The 17,959-nt window shown below is 38.3% G+C and overlaps 1 protein-coding gene across 2 annotated transcripts in view; it reads left to right on the top strand.

Moving 5' to 3' along the window:
* The window catches only part of LOC117298310 (unconventional myosin-XVI-like), a 58,726-nt gene that overhangs the window by 35,655 nt on the left and 5,112 nt on the right, over positions 1–17,959 (top strand). For both annotated transcript variants that reach the window (XM_033781486.1, XM_033781485.1), the window contains 7 exons: positions 413–487; positions 1,369–1,574; positions 2,072–2,174; positions 2,598–2,697; positions 5,369–5,490; positions 12,056–12,162; positions 15,822–17,638. In XM_033781486.1, coding sequence (XP_033637377.1) covers positions 413–487; positions 1,369–1,574; positions 2,072–2,174; positions 2,598–2,697; positions 5,369–5,490; positions 12,056–12,162; positions 15,822–17,638 — 2,530 coding nt within the window. The remainder of the gene's footprint in view (positions 1–412; positions 488–1,368; positions 1,575–2,071; positions 2,175–2,597; positions 2,698–5,368; positions 5,491–12,055; positions 12,163–15,821; positions 17,639–17,959) is intronic.

The following is a 17,959-nucleotide window of genomic DNA, read 5'->3' as shown; positions in this document are numbered from 1 at the left end:
AAGGTCCTTGTATATTACGAAAAGTTTTTTATTTTTGTAATATTTATTTAAAAGAAAATAACATTGTAAAAAAACATAACTAATTGTGTACAAGGCAATTTCTTATCCTTAAAGGTGGTGGGAGGGGGGGGTAATAAAAGGTTGCATGTTGCAAATCTGAGACTTCTTTTTTAGTGAAATCATTAAAAGGCTGTTCAAGCTTTGTGAGATATTCTGGGCATGTTTATTTATGTGCTTATTTCGATTGCCGTAGTTCTAAATAAGCAGCAGAAGCTATTTGTTCAACTCATTTCAGGATTTGTACTGGTGGAAACTTAATATTGTGTGAGTTTCTAGATTGTTACAAGTAAAGCATCTTCTCTGTTGGTTATTTATGATATAATTTACCTGTAATCATTTATTTTGTTAACAGAGACGACATAAGTTGGAGAGGCCTGTCTTGGGAACAGAAAGGAAGGGAGCTGCAACGGTGTTGTTTCATTTCAAGGTAAAAATGCTTTCATTTTCAATTGTAAGTTTAAAAAACCTTGAAACAAGTACAGCTCTGAAGTACCTCAATGCGCTACGTACAGAGCTGGGTAGATGCAAGACATCAAATACAATTGTGGCATATCACCCCTGTCACACCTTCTACGCTGCCCAGGCCTTGAGGAGCAGTGCTGCCATGAAATCCTGGCCAAACATTTGAAGAGTAGATGATGGACTCAAAAGAAGAAGAAGCGTTATTTATGAAATCTTTGCATCAAGGGATCAACAAGGGATGATTTTCTTCGACAACCTGATTGAAAAAAAAATATGAATTCAGATTAAAGGGACATATGTTGCCTTGGATCGAGCGAATTGGTCTGTTGAAAGTGTTTGAAACCGTTTGTTATAAAATGCATATGGTTGGATAGATGTTTTAAAAGGAGAATACAATTTTTGTATTTTGTATTTTTATGTGAATTGCCAAATAAATAATAATAATGATCCACACAAAAATGCCTTGAAATTGCCAGTTTTCCTTATACGTCAGGAACTAACACGACACGCCATTTTGTGGAGTCAAATTTTTGACTCCACAAAATGCCAGTTTTATTTGTGTGGATCATTATAATATACTTCGAAAACATCTTTCATGCTATTCCATATGCTGTGGGTACGGCAACGGTTTAATAGTTATTAGGTTTGCATCAGGGATCAAGAATATAATTAATTGGTTTAACCCTTACATCGATGTGTAGTTAGCACTGTATACTCAGTACTTTTCCAAGTCTGTTGAAAACAATCCGCAGGCAAATCACTCAGATGTCTTACCAGATGACAATAAATATATTTCAACTTTGTTTATAAAATTGAAAATTATGATGGTGCCTCTTTTCCTGGCAGAATTCCTTGGCGGAGTTAATCAATAAGATGATGCACTCCTCTCCCCACTTCATCCGTTGTATCAAACCAAACACGGCCAAACTGCCGGACAAGTTCACTCCGGAGTACGTGATTGCCCAGCTACGCTACACGGGTGTCATGGAGACAACCAGGATCCGACAGAGTGGGTTCCCGCTACGCTTGACACCCGAGGAGTTTATCAAGAGGTTTGTTTGGGGTTGAAGGAGGTTTTCAGGCAAAGTTAAATAAACTTTGGTTTTTGGAGTCGTTGGATTGTTTTAATCCTATGTAAACATAGATATATACAGTAAAACTTGCGCATGAAAGTTTCATTTCAAAAGGTGGTAGCATTTTTGAGATACTGCCGAAAATAAATCAAAGTTTCTTAGATATCAGTGTCTTCTTGTAATCTTCACCAAGACCTACCAAGAAACTAGCCTGAACATCTGACGTCACACTTCAAGGCTCATGAATTACGCCAGAGATCTGCCTTTTAGCCAATGCCTTAATCACCTTTGACCTCCCATTCATTTCACATGGCCTTTATGGTCCTGGAGATTTGCAGTTAAATCTTTTTACATGTGTATACATATAAAGCCAATGCATGTCTTTGTCATAGCGGATAAAGACAGGGGACCAGTCTATATGTCCAGGTCCTCCATAAGGTTCATCTTTATCCTATTTGTTTGACCTTTGACCTCAGGTATGGGGCTCTGGTGGAGTTTTCAACGGACAGGAAATCAGGAGCTGGGGATCTGCAGAAGTGTAAAGATGCGCTGAAACATCACAACGTTACAGACTGGAAGGTGGGTTTATTTAGGGTTTTTTCGGCAAAACTAAAACCACTATCGTTTTTCATCTCCATTGTAATCATACATGTAATAATACCAGTTAAAGGGAATGGGTACTTTTTGTATGACACAAGACACAAGCGTCCACAGATTTACACTAAACTTATGTGGTTTAAAGAATATGATAGCACTGTCCTCCCACCTTCCGCTCTTGTGACATCACTACCTTTCAAGACCACCCCCACCCTCTCCCTCCCAGTTCACCCTGAACTTAAAAACCTTGACTCAGCAACCAATGGTTTAAAATTTAGTTATTTTTAACTCATGAACGATCAGTCATTTATGTCTAAAGGAAGTGCCAATTAGCTATTTTTAGATGTGCATAGTTTTCTCCCAAGAAAGCAGCATTCAGTGTATTGTACTCGTCTCTTTTAACAGCTTGGCAAGTCGTCCAAGTTTTTCTTCCGGCATTGGCATGCGGAGAAACTGGGAGAGATAAGCCGTGTTCTGGAAGGAAAGATAGTAACATGTCAGAAAGGTAAGATGCGCTTCAATTGTCTTGCTCCTTCTGTAGAAGATGTTTTAAAGGCACTGGACACTATTGGGTATTACTCAAAATAATTGTTGGCATAAAAACTTACTTGGTAACAAGTAATGGGGACCTGTTGATAGTATAAAACATTCTGAGAAACGGCTCCCTCTGATGTAACAGAGACAGAAGTTATTTTCCACTAGAATGTTTGAATTTGATTTTGAGACCTCGGAGTTAGATTTCGGGGTCTCTAAATCAAGCACCTGAAAGCACACAACTTCGTGTGACATGAGTGTTTTTTCTTGAATTTTTATCTGGCAAAGTCGACGTCCACTGAGCTCAAATTTTCACAGGTTTGTTATTTTATGCATATGTTGAGATACACCAAGTGAGAAGACTGGTTTTTGACAATTACCAATAGTGTCGTCCAGTGTATTTCAGAAGATATTTTAAAGATACTTTAGCCCATCCATCTGCCTGACTGGTCAAATGATATTTTACACTGTGAGCCAGTGGTAAGACTGCTGTACATGTACTTGCAATTACAAGGTTGTGGGTTTGAATGACACAAGCTAACTGCTGATTCACAATTACTAGACTGAGTATTGTCATCTGGTTACTGAATTCAAATGTCTTGATCTGTGCAATTCACAATCATAGATGCAAAACCAATGTTTGTATGAGAGAGGCTGTTTTTTTGCCAGCTTGGCGTTTATGGGATTTTGCTGAGTTCCCTTTATGGGAAGATCATCTAAACAAGCAAACAAATAGTGATGCAAATTTGGAAGGCATACCTCAAGTTTAAAAGCGAGAGCAACAAAGAGGTCGAAATCATCTCTAGCTTTCCTTAGTAGGCCTAAATGAATGAAATTGTTGAAACGTTTTTAGACAGAAAAAGTCTTTATGAGTGTTTATATCACCTTGATATTGCAAAGGTTGTGGGTTCGAATCCCACAAGTAATATGCCTGTGATTTTTTTTCACAGAAATCACGAAAGTACTGAGTATACAGTGCTAGTACACACTGGTGTACTGTATATGGGTAAAATCCAAAATGAATTTATGATCTTGGTTCCTTATACTCGAAAACTTTCCTACTTTTCAAATGTCATGCCTCTCTTGTTAAAAAAAAAACTGTTTCTAATCCAGTTAAGCCCTGTGGTGGAGTAGATTTCGTTTTCACTTCCTGAAATTCTAGCCCTGCACCTTCCTTAGTGGTACGTAATATGAATAGGGAGTCAGGGCCCAAAATGAACATTGGACCAGAGGCCAGTGGTTTTAGCATCGGGCAAGTTAAGTTATGACCATACAAGTCAGCAGTTTTGTGCTTGTGGAATCACAACACCTCGCTGCATTCTTAATTTAAAGACACTGGACACTATTAGTAATTGTGAAAGACCAGTCTTCTCACTTGCTGTATCTCAACATATGCATAGAATAACAAACCTGTGAAAATTTGAGCTCAATGGGTCATCAAAGTTGGGAGATAATAATGAAAGAAAAAACACCCTTGTCACAAGGAGTTGTGCACTTTCAGATGCTTGATTTGGAGACCTCAAATTTTAAATCTGAGGTCTCGAAATCAAATTTGATGAAATTACTTCTTTCTCAAAAACTACGACACTTCAGAGGGAGCCGTTTCTCACAATGTTTTATACTATCAACCTCTTCCCATTACTCGTTACCAAGTAAGGTTTTTGTGCTAATAATTATTTTGAGTAATTACCAATAGTGTCCACTGCCTTTAAACTGATAAATACAAATACATGTATATTTACATTCTTTTGAGTAGTGAAGCATTACATGTAAAAAACAAAAAAATATAAAAAAATCTTTTCCTAGTACTTGTTCCAAAAACAGCTCAAATGTGAAACTGTGTAGATGGTGTTCTTCTCATTTATGTAGATTCCGGTCTTGTAACAATTTCTCTGGTCCATTAAAAGTTTTAAGCTACATGTACAAGCCCTGCAGTGTGGTGGATTCCCCCCCCCCCCTCCTCGAATTTGAGCCATGGGAGCCCTCTTAAGCATCTTCTTGCAGGAAATGGTGCTATTAGGTTCGGGGAACTCCAAACTTGTGTCCTGTTATGCGATCAGAAGTTTCCTCACTCCTTCCTCATTTATATATTGTTACAACTTTAGACACATTTTCTTTTTGTATATGTTGCATATACAGAGGAAATATTTGGTTGCATTTTATCAAAGATGTTTTGTAATATGATGAGGTTAAAAGTATAATCTACATCCGTTGGAGGCAACAAGTTTGCAAACATTCATTTGGTTCATATCGCTCGCATGCCCCTTTGTTAGTGGACTGTTTGTGTAGAGCAGCACTTATCAGTATCCACAAATTTTATGACCAAACCGAGGCCAGAGGAATAAATAGTCTGGTTCCTATTGTGTTATAGTGTGTCCGTAGTCATTGCTGTATACAGGACATCTGATGATGATGCCATAATAAAGTCTATGTAGTTTTCTTGAGGGGAACGTACTTGCTGAGTTTTCGTTTGCAACAAGTTAACTTGTACTTTCAGTACGCACTTTCACTTTCAGCGTTTTATAAGGTTTAAAGGTGCAAAACTAATTACAACAAAACTATCAAACTTTAACAACCACGTGGAGTGAAAGGAAAACATTAACAACAGGCTCAGTAAAGTTTCTTGGCATTTATTTTGTTAGTGGTACGAGGCTTTCTAAGCCGACAAGGAATGAAAAGCTTCTTTGGGCATTGGAATCGACAGAAAGAATGCGTAGCCAACTTCTTGAATGAAATCAGCGCAAAGGGAGATGCGGTGCTGGAGGTAAGTTTGGTTTCATTTCTCTCTTTCCACAGAGTTTTTAAGTCTCTTCTTTTTGTCTTACTGTGCTCTTTTTCCTGTTTGTTAGGCCCATTTGTTATGCCCTTTCTTGCCTTTATTCTTTTCTGGGATTTGGGAGACATACACCTACATGTACATGTATTTGGGACAGTTTTATTTTTTACTTTTGTGCTCTCCTGGGCATCCCACTATTGTTTAAATTAAATTATCAATATATTTTTAATGTGTATTCTGAATATTTTGTCTGAATAAATATTATTATTATTATTATTAAAGAATATATCGGGACCGTGTTGCACAGGGTTATTTTTTAGGCAACTGGTTCCAGGATATCACAGCCATAAAAAATAAAATAAAAAAAACCACTGATGACATTTCAATTTTCAGAGAATTTTCTGTTTGTTGTGTCTCCCTTTGCCATACAGTGCATTCAGTGGCCTCCAATTAGCCTGTAAAAAATACCTTGTGGGACTAGGGCCGCGTGGTACACTTTGTATCCTGCTGTTAGGGTCCTTGTTGGTTTGTTGTCAACAAAATACTGACATATAAGAAGAATGATAAAGAAAAATACAATAAAAACTCACATATGAAAGTTACAGTGTCTACTTGTGGAAAAAAACAGGGAAAAAAAACGTCATGGTATTATAACCTGAACGTCAAATTCATCCATGTTTAGCAAGGTTACAGCAGATACCAACCGCACCAACCCTTTAGAAATCTGAGAAATGATTCATCCATGAATCATTTCTCAAATTCAATTTTCTTTCAAGGAAATTTAGGTTTGCAACTTAGTCAGTTTTGTGGTGACTGGTCAGTGACAGTTATATTATACTAACGGTGCGATGATCGTGGAAGCCTAAAAAAGTATAGAAAATTTACTTATAACGCTATTCACAGGAAATTTAGGGTTGCAACTTTGTCCGTTTTGTGGTGACAGGTTGCATATTTGTCTGTATTTGTGATGATTGGCCATTGTATTATTCTAATGGTGAGATGATCTTAAAAATCTTAAACAGTATAGAAAATTTACTTGGAATGCTATTAACAGGAAATTTAGAGTTGCAACTTTGTCAAGTTTGTGTGGTGCAGGTCACTGACACGTGTATTTTTCTTATAGGTGAGATTATTCTAATAGATAAATATTGCAATGTTAAGAGTATTGACTTGGTATAGTGTCGCCGTAAAATTGAATGTTGCAACTTTGCCAAGTTTTGTGGTGAGGGGCACTGACCCTTTTGTTATGCTTCTAATGGTTAGATGATCCTATTGACTGTAAGGTTACAAACGCGGAGCAAAATGACTTAAAAAAAGAAAGGATGTTCATAGGAACGTAGTGTTGCAACTTTGCCAGGTTTTATGGTGACAGTTCGTTGAATATATTTCTCAACTGGTTAATGGTTGTAAAAGGTTAAAAAGGTAAAGAAAAAATTACCTAAAACATTGTTTACAGGAAGTGTGGAATTGGAACTTTTCCGGGTTTTGTGGTGACAGGTCACTTTGTTTCTTATGGAGAGATGATTTTAAATACCTTCACATTAGAACGGTCTAGAAAACTTACCTAGAACGTTGTCTACAGGAAATTTATAGTCGCAACTTTGCCAGGTTTTGTGGACTCGGGTCATTGAATTTTTGTTGTAATGGTTAGATAGATGTATCTAGACCTAAAGGTTAAAAAGGTATTTAAAAAATTACCTAAAAAACTCTATTTACAGGAAGTGTAGTATTGCAACTTTGTGATGTTTTGTGGTGACAGGTCACTTACGTATTGTTGTGGTAGGGAGATGATTGTAATTGTCAGATATTCAGAACCTTCACATTACAAAGGTCTAGAAAATTGACCTGGATCGCTCTCACAGGAAATTTAAGGTGGCAACTTTGTCCAAGTTCATGGTGACATGACATTGGCATTTTTCTAATTTTGAGGTGTGGTGGCCACTATAGGAGTGCACTGTTTGGTTTGGGTGTATACAGACAGATTTACTCAAACATTACAGTGCCATAGTGTTGTGAACACCATACCTCAAAATGGCTCATTGGCGTGTTGTGGACGAGTGGTTAAGAGCACCGAGAGCAAGCTCTGGTGTTTCTGATCAGCAGAGTGTGGGTTTGAGTCCCCGTCCTGGCTCTTGCATCCTTGAGCAAGATACTTTATCATAATTGCTTTGTCCTTTTGATGTGACATTAAGCCATTGGTCTTGTGCATTGGGATTGGTAGTGCACCTCAAAGCACCCAGAACACTTATCCAAGCATGATATTCTCTCTACTTAAGTCTGATTTGCGATTTTGTTCACTTGTGATTAAATAGCATGAAATTAGTCTACCACTGTAGGTCAGGACTTGTCTTGTGTCCAATACAGTTATACTACTTTTTTCAAAGGACCAAATACCATGGCTGATTTATCGTGGAAAAGTAGAGGTTAACCCTGGTGTTTCAGGTTCACATAGCAAGAACCTTTGTTTACAGGTTTCCTCAGGCTTGTGAGCTACAGTGATTAAGTTCACTGACGAGGCATCTTTGGTTTCATCACCAAAAATACTCAGCTCTTTTCAATTGTATAATTATAAAAAAAATATAAAAAAATTACCTGGGTCCACAAACGGCCCATTTTGCTTGATCGCATCACATTTTATCTCGGGTTTGGCAACCTAGTCTGCAGGTGTGGTTCGTCATTAAGACTCAACTGTTAGTTTGTCCACTTCTCAAAAGGTCACTTTCTTTCATCACATGAAGGGTTGTCAAAATAATGATGACTTTCTCTTGTAACCATCATCTTCTAATTTACTACCCTGTGAGGCCCAGCTGAGGTTTGAATGTCATGTATCAATGACATTATTACGCAGATTCACATAAATCTGCCCAGATGAAGCATGATGAATGTTTCATGTGTTTAAAGATTAAAGGGGAAATATACGTTTGGTTTTTGGAACTGTTCAATTGTTTAACCCTATATAAATAATAATACAAAGTTCTTATAAAGCGCACATATTCTAGACACTAGATCAAGGCGCTGAACAAATAAAGAATCAACAATAAACAAATAAATGAGCTTTGAACAGTTCAAGTCTTCAACAGTTTTTGGAATGTCATGATTGAGTCTGACTGGCGGATTTCCGGAGGGAGTATGTTACATAGGTGGGGGCCGCTAAAACCAACGATGACAATCACTTTCTTACAAATGGTTGGAGTAAGTGTTGTTGTGTCGTGTCGTTAAATATGATACAATGAAACTGAGTGTTTAAAGTTCATTTCAAATGATGGTAAACGTTTTTGAGATATTGCAAAAAATCCGGAGTAATCAAAAACAGCTCTGAATGTTACTTTTAGACAAACAAACAATTCTTTTGGTTGTATTTTTTTTTTTTGGCTGCAAATTACATAATTTTTGAAAATTTTCTCTGAAATTGTATTAAATAAGATGACAGTTTACACCATTTAAAGACTTCCCACTTTTATTAGAACTCTTTCTATTGGCATTTGAGTTCATAATAAAAACTGAACTCTCACAACGTGACAACTAATATAGAAATAGAAATCACTGACAGGCGAACATCCGACTCATAAAAAAAAAAACTTACTTATTGTTCAGAAGTCAGTGTTTAGTAGCCGTAGTGTTAGCATCAGCTGATAGTAGATTAAACATCATACATTATGTGTCAGTGTGGTGTGACAGTGAGATTCGAATGAGCCTTTTCCTATAGCAGTAATTTAAGCACCAAGTCATGGCGTGGTGTAGTTGACACAAGTGTCTTCACTGCAGACTCTAAAAGGAAATCCTGTAGGCCTTACTCTACACAGAAACCTGTCTACAAGACAATTGCCTTACTATAAAAGAAAGGCTGGGAATACCTAGAGCTAATTGTTGAGAGAATATTCATGTGAGACAGTCAGTGATCGATAGTACATAGTGTACTACGCTCAGCAGATTAAATCGTAATAGTGCGCCCTCTAACAGCATTGTGCTGCATTAACCTCTAAGACAAGCATTGCTGTTTTCCCAAACACATTTATATTATTTGTTTGTTATTTGACTCACACAACAATACATTACATGCAAAAAACAACTTTAGAAAACATATACTGTATATATTTAGGGATAGTGTACCAAAAAGGGCCTTATAACATAGTTTGCTTCAGTTGGACAGTTGATATTAGCTCCTCCAATGGAATGTAAACTGACAAACTAGTTCCCCCAAAAAACATCAATTAAAATGCAAAAAACAACTTTAGAAAACATATACCCTATACATTTAGGGATAATGTAACAAAAGGGGCAATATAACATAGTTTGGGTCAGCTTCCATCACCTCATATCCACTGTCAACACTAGAACCATACTAAATGTGAATACTTCTTTTCTTATGATGTTGCCCCTTCAATGGCAATCAGAATCCCATTCAATAACCACAGCCAACAATTGATGGCTTTCCCATCTGATCTGTTACCATGGTAACACCTTCTATACATCACCTGACCTTGTTTTGTGGCCTACAGAGTGCAGAGCCCCGACCAAACCATGTGTGGGGGTGCGATGGGATGTGAGGGCAGGAATAATTTCACTGTCAAGGCTATAAAGCTCAGATCGGGTCACGGCTTGTTTTCTGAGGAAATGTTTTTAGGCTATTTGTGTGGGACAAGTTTTATTTTACAGCAAGGTGTTATTCTGAATATTATCTTATGTTCACACTGGAACATTGAAAAACTACCCAAAGATGTGAAATTTTCATGAGATGAAAATACCCCTTTTTATAGGAATAAAGACTTTTATGATTTACAGTGGTTTTTGCGCGGAATATTCTAAATATCTTATGTTTACTTGGACCATTGACAACTGAGAATTTCTAATGTGACAAAAACAGCCCTTTAATAGAAATAAAGACTTGTATAAGTTGTCTAGGCTTTACAGTCTAGAATTCTTATAGATTAGAAATATATAAAGTCTTATAGAAATACATAAAGGGCCTTTGGCTAGTCTATGTCTCGAAAACGCACGCGATTCAACACCAAGGAAATGTGTTTGATGGATCGTCTGTAATAGTAGCTGGTTGTGAGATTATGAAGCTATGCCAAAAGCATTAACTGTTTATGATGGTTACCGGTAAAAGAGAACAGAGGATGAAGTCAAGGTTGTAGAACTCATTGGAGCGTAAGATTTAAGAAACAATGACTTGCTTTAGGTAGTAGGACTGTGAATGTCTAGTAATATCGACATAACTCATAGTGGAGACAACCGACCGGGCGTTTGACATCTCATTATACTCTGACGATATCACTCGTTGATGACTGCAAAGGCTCGCGGCTGAAGGTGGAGTCTGTTTTTTCCTTTCAGTTTGCTTAGAAAATTTGTCTGAACAGCTGGAATTTGCATTAAGCGTCCTTTGCTGAAATGTGTTTTTGTTGTCATTGTTGCTTTGGAGAGATTTACGTCAGTGAATTGGTCATTTGTATTTATTTATTTATTTATTTTAAGTGGGGGAGGGGCATGTTTTGGCTTGGAAATTTCTTTTTCAGGGTATGATATAATTTTACACAATTGGAATTATTAGGTCATTATTTGAAAGGAAGTCTCTTTCCAAAGTTAATTTGTTTGCCAAATTGTGTCATAAATCAAATTTGCAAGTCTTGGCCTCCAGGACTGTACATAGCTCATGGCCATATTTCTTCTTTCTTACATACATTTCTAACATGTTTCTTACTGTAATGTATTTTGTGGTAATATATTCTGTTGCATTCTTGAGCGGATGTCTTAGCATTAGGCATTAGACACTGAGCTAGCTCGGTGGCTAGAGGCTCTAGAAATGCAAAGGTCGTAGGTTAAAATCCCATCGAGTGATTTACCTGTGGATTTTTTTCCACAGAATTCAGGAAATTACAGTAGGGCCTATTGCTTAATACACATAAGTGTAAGGGTTAAAACAAATCATACTCGTTATCCCGCTGCAAAAATAACATCTATTCAATCTGTAGGCCTACTAGTTTTTCTTTCCACATTAATATATTGTTCTATCTCTTTCCCCTTGATTAGCTTTTTTGTTTCATATCATGTTTTGATGTGTCAGATTTCCACTAGAGTGAACAATTATATCCATCCCCCCCCCCCCCCCCCCGACAATGAGGGCAGGCTGCGCAGGCACTGCTGCATGTACCATTATGCCAAGTGGCTGCTCTACTGGAAAGGCCAGTATAGTATTTCTCCAGCGATGTGAATGACTAATAAGTGCTTTTGTCCGTCTCTGCTCCGCCTCTCCTTTGTCAAAGTCGACTTGAGAAGAAGCTAAAAAAAAAATCCATTCATAATTATGCTGACATAAAGAAGCAGCAACAGACAAAAAATTGATTTTTTTTTTACCATGGGTCAATGTTGAAGGAACGGTAATGAAAACAAACAGCCAGTGAAGTATAGAATCTCCACTGGGACTCTGGGAACGTCTGGTATTCATTTCACTCTTTGCTGGCCAGCCCCCGCTACCCTGAGCTGGGTTGATTCTCTTGAGTAGTAGAGTGGAACGGAATTGAATATGGAACCTTCTTGTGATTCGACTCCCCAGGTGCTGGAGAGCTGCAACGATCATGATGAGACTACGCTTGTAGTGAAGGGACTCTATGATATTGCTGCGTCGGGGGAGAACAAAGAAGGAGGCACGGTAGAAGAGAGGTAAGAGGCAAATTTTGTTTTCAAATTTTATTCAACACAAATGAAGATAGGTACGAAGGGTCTCTGGTTTAGGATGTACTTAAATTTTTCTGGTATTCAGTTCCTTTTTTTTTTTTTTTTTTTTAGAGTGATTACTTAACATAAACAGACCCTTATAATTATAAACACTAATGCTTCAGTAATGTTTTCTACAATTCTCTGTTAAATATAGTCTCTTGAATGAGTGTTATTGCTGGGCACATTTGAAAAAAAATGTGTTTCACTTAAAGGTTCCCCAGGACAAACAAGAAATAAATAATAAACAAAAGAAATTTAAGCAAGTAAAACAAATTATTTGTTGTGTTTGATGACTACCAATCATGTTAGCTTAAAGTATATTATCGACATTAAAATCATATTATTACCAATAACTTAATTTATATGTTACCTTTTAGGGATAAATTATCGGGCTCCTGTAAAAAATTGGGTCCATAGGATATGTATTTTAGTAAGGAAATTCCTAAAATATCAACAAAAAAACTCATAAGGCACAGTATTGCCGCAAAACAGAAGCACTGTGTACAAGAGCAAAGCTATATAAAAAGACAATGTTATATTTCAGTTTTTAATAATTTTTTTAGTCTTTTAATTTTGAAGATATTGAGGGAAAAAATAATGATAATAAATAAATGATAAAACAAAACAAATAAATGAACAAATAAAACAAAGATAATGTTGTATCACTGAAACTAGAAAAATTTCAGTTCATTTATTCTAGATCACAAATTAAAGTAAACCCATAGAGTAGAGTATCTGTTCATCATTTTTATTTTATCATCATCATGGTTTCCCTGCTGCTCAATATGAAAAACATGATTAAATATTACATCAATTTAAAATACATTAGTTTTAAAATGCCATCATTGGTACTAATTCATGCACCATTCATGTACAATATATTTATATCCCTTTCAAAAAACAAAACAAAAATGTCTGGTAATAACTAGTTCATATAAAAACAATAGCAACTTAATTTTTGCACGGTGGCCAAGTTCCTGTTCGTTGATTTCATTATCAGTTGAAGTGATAACCCTCACTTCAACGGGAAATCAAGATAACTGATGATTCCTGCCAACTTCCTGTATGACAAGAAGCTGGGTCAAGGGTGAAAGGTCAGGGTCACATTAAACCCTACAGGTGTGTATTGGTCTGTTACCTGTGTATTGGGATCACCCGGAAAAATAGTTTGATAATTTTCCCGGAAAAACAAACAAGATTATTTGTGAATTTCTTTTGGATAACAAATGCTGTATCATTCCCATCTACACTTTTTTAAAGGGTCTGGGGTCGATTTCACAAAGGTAGTCCTAACTTAGGACTAGTCCTAAGCAATGCTAAGAGATAGGACTGGTCCTAAGTTAGGACCAGTAACTCATCCTAACTTAGGACTGGTCCTATCTCTTAGCATTGCCTAGGACTAGTCCTAAGTTAGGACTACCTTTGTGAAATCCACCCTGGGTACTTTTTGTAGGACACTAAACACAATGTCCACAGATTTACATTAAACTCACACAGTTTGAAGATACTGATGGTAGAAAGCTTCCCTTTAAAATATTACTTGCTGATGTGCTGTAGTTTTTTAAGAAATTAGTTTAAAAACTAATCAGTAGTTATTTTTCCATGTAAAACGTATTTTCGTGACATTGTTGTACTTGTTATTTCTCTAAAATAACAAGAATAATCTCTAATAGAAAAACACAATCTAAGAAAGATACTGTCAGTAATGCTTCCCATATTCAAATTTATGGGGTAACAACTGATTTACTATTGACAATTGAAGCCTTGTGAGAAACAACTCTCTTTGAAGTAATGTGGTTATATATGTAATGCCCAAAATTTTGATTCTGAGAAGCGTCACTGTAAGTAATGTTTCTATATGTAATCTATATTTTCATTTATATATGATTAAAACATTTGAATGGTTCAGAAAACAAAGGGAATACTTTGCCTTTAAAAAACATGCCCATGAAAAGTAATGGATTATGTTCTACTTTGAAGCGCGCCTCTAATCAAAATATGAATTGAAAAGTATTAAAAGTTTTAATAAACTTACTGTCAAGTAAAGATGAATAAGTTGTAATTCCAGCCGCTTTCCTCTTTCCCTCCCTACATCTATAACCGACTGGCACTATAACCGACAAGTCAATTAATCATATACCTCCTTGTATTGCAACTACATTGTAGGTGGTAAATTAATTTTCCCACCTGCTCTCAAATCAATCCAGTCAGACAAAAAATATTAAAGAGAAGTAAAACGCTTCAATCATGGTCCAATTTCATAAAGCTGTCAGGCAAAAAATACTGCTGAGCAAAAAATGAGTAAGGCACCAGTTACAACAATGTTAAATTTCGCTGGTAACCAGGTTCTGTAAAGCCAAGATTTTTCTGTGCTTAGCAAGTTTTTATGCTGACAGGCTTTGTCAAATCCAGCTCTACATGTAGTCTTTGATCAAACTTCAAATTTTTGAATAAATTTTGACTGATGACTAAGGCCATTTCCTTTACCTGTTACCAGCTTCAATCATGGTCCAATTTCATAAAGCTGTCAGGCAAAAAATACTGCTGAGCAAAAAATGAGTAAGGCACCAGTTACAACAATGTTAAATTTCGCTGGTAACCAGGTTCTGTAAAGCCAAGATTTTTCTGTGCTTAGCAAGTTTTTATGCTGACAGGCTTTGTCAAATCCAGCTCTACATGTAGTCTTTGATCAAACTTCAAATTTTTGAATAAATTTTGACTGATGACTAAGGCCATTTCCTTTACCTGTTACCAGCTTCAATCATGGTCCAATTTCATAAAGCTGTCAGGCAAAAAATACTGCTGAGCAAAAAATGAGTAAGGCACCAGTTACAACAATGTTAAATTTCGCTGGTAACCAGGTTCTGTAAAGCCAAGATTTTTCTGTGCTTAGCAAGTTTTTATGCTGACAGGCTTTGTCAAATCCAGCTCTACATGTAGTCTTTGATCAAACTTCAAATTTTTGAATAAATTTTGACTGATGACTAAGGCCATTTCCTTTACCTGTTACCAGCTTCAATCATGGTCCAATTTCATAAAGCTGTCAGGCAAAAAATACTGCTGAGCAAAAAATGAGTAAGGCACCAGTTACAACAATGTTAAATTTCGCTGGTAACCAGGTTCTGTAAAGCCAAGATTTTTCTGTGCTTAGCAAGTTTTTATGCTGACAGGCTTTGTCAAATCCAGCTCTACATGTAGTCTTTGATCAAACTTCAAATTTTTGAATAAATTTTGACTGATGACTAAGGCCATTTCCTTTACCTGTTACCAGTCTCGTAGTCTTCTGACAGTGAGGGTACCCCTTGAAGACTTTTCAATCAGTTTCCTCCATCCCTCTCGATCCTCAGACTTTCTCAGGGAGTCATTCAGCGTTAGGCCCATCCACTCAGTGCCTTGCAGGATTGTCTTAGCAAGTCCTGATGATCGTGAAGTGTGCCCATACCACTTCCTTGGAAACACCTAAAGTCTGTGGGAAAGGTTTTGAAGGGGCACTTAGGCCAGGATCAGGGCAACTGTTCAAATGTTTAACTTATTAATTGTTATAAATGTGGAAAACTGATTTTGGAATAATTATGAATTTTCTTCTCGTTTTGATTCTACAGAAGTGATGAGAATGTCTCGACAGATTCTAATTATGCCCATATGGAAGGAAATGTGCGACTGTCAGGAGTGATTTCAGAATTGTCGTATGAGTGTATGACTGGCAATGGCTACAGTAACCAAGATATGTACGTTAGTAAGCCTGAACTGGACAGACGCCAATCTACCCTGCCTTATCAGCTGACTGCAGATCAAATAAAAGCAAACAAGAACATACTTTCCTCGTCGCTTACACAAGCAGACGAGGAACCGACGCCAAAGGAAGCCGACAACGTTTTTGACGAACCGATCTACGAACTACATTTGGGACCCGATGCAAGCATAAATATCGGCGGGGCAACTCAACATCTGGAAGAGCCTTCGCCACGTAGTGGCTCACTGAGTATGAACTCATCACCATTCCAGCCAGGGGGAGATATGTTTCCCCCTCCCCCGCCCCCGCCCCCTCCATCCCAGAATGGGTTCGTGCAAGGAGACAGTGAGGACACCTACGTCCCAATGGGTGACCTCCCACCCCCTCCACCGATGGAAATTGCCCATGATCTAGAGGTTGCAAACATACCCAGTGATTTTCCTCCTCCACCGCCGATGTCGGACGTCAGCGAGGAGACGAAACAGAACATTGCAAACATCCGAGCGCGATTCCTACAGGAGGAGAAACATGGTTCGGAGGTCACGGTCGACCAGAAGAAACGGTGGAGCGCCGCCGATGAGCCAGAGGGAGTTGCCAAGAAAGAACGCATTGCAGCCTTCAAGGCGCAGTTTGAATCCGCCGAGAAAAGACAATCCTCTCCCGAGAAAACTCGAAGTCGACCGTTGTCCGATATACATGATCAATACCCACCATCTCGGATGCAAGAAGAGGTTGCAGCGGTTAAGAGAAGGCCCCCTGCGCCGACTCGAGACCCCCATACCCGTCTTACGATGGGAACCGAACAGATGGTCGCATATCATGAGCAGAAACAGCGTTGTATGTCCAGCGCTGAAACGTCCTCTACCCAATACCCAGTATCACAACCATCTAATTATCCCAGGAGGTATTCGGACACCCAGGGGATTCCCCCGCCTCCAGACATGCCTGCCCCTCCCCCTCCACAGGAATCGCTCTACGGAAATGTCTCTGAGCCCCTCTATGGCAATGTTAAGCAGGCACAGCAAGTAGTAGTCCAACACACCCCACAGGCAGTCCAACTAGCCCCACAGGCAGTCCAACAACCTATTTATGGGAATCTTCCCGAAACCTCCCCTAACCAAGCCCCTCACAACAATGCTCACCGAAATTCAAACGTTCCTTACTCATTGTACAAGGACAGCTCCTCGCCCCCTTCTGTTTCTCATCAGCCTCAATCAAATCACTTCCAACAACAACAACAACAACAACAACAACATCACCAACAACAACATCACCAACAACAACAACGACAACAACAACAACTCTACGGCAACCTACAGCAGCCAGATCCATCGCTGAACGAGTTATATGCGAACATTCCTCCCCCGCCCACTGAAGCCCCACCCCCAATTCCATCGAATGCCAGCAATGTTTTCACGAGGATCCCTGGAGTTGTGAAAGCCTCTAAGTCATCTGTACCTCCTCCTCCGATGCTGGACAATGCAGGGGCAGCCCCGCCCCCACCACCCGGCCCTGCGCCCCCTCCACCGCCTGGCCCTGCACCCCCTCCACCCTCAGGGTTACCCGTAGCACCCTTTGCCCCTCCTCCCCCGCCTTCTCCGTCTGCTCCGATGGGAGGGTCATCAGGACATGGTGGAGGCCTCTTAGATGGGATCATGAACGTGCAGTTGTCGTCAGTTGCGCCTGGTGAGTGTGATTTTTGTTTTCTTTTAAGATGAAGCCTGGTTCATACTTCCTGGATTGGGTTTTTCAGTTCCCCTATGTTGAAAACTGAATTTTATTCACTGTCTTCTCTAAAACAAAGTTGGTGTGATGTTTCCTTTACGATGCTTTGCCGACTGTATAATTCAGATTTTGATTCAGAGACTGAAAATGCATGGTATGAGAAAAACTCTTATTTTTTTGGAATTGATTTTGAGTTTAATGATCAAAGACAAATTCACTAGAGTGGGACTCGAACCAATGACCTCCGAATTAACAAGCTGGTGCTCTACTAACTGATCTATC

This window comes from Asterias rubens, chromosome 13 (assembly GCF_902459465.1).
Source record: "Asterias rubens chromosome 13, eAstRub1.3, whole genome shotgun sequence".
Classification (NCBI taxonomy): domain Eukaryota; kingdom Metazoa; phylum Echinodermata; class Asteroidea; order Forcipulatida; family Asteriidae; genus Asterias; species Asterias rubens.
Note: the sequence above shows the minus strand (reverse complement) of the source record. Positions and strands in the feature narration are given on the sequence as shown.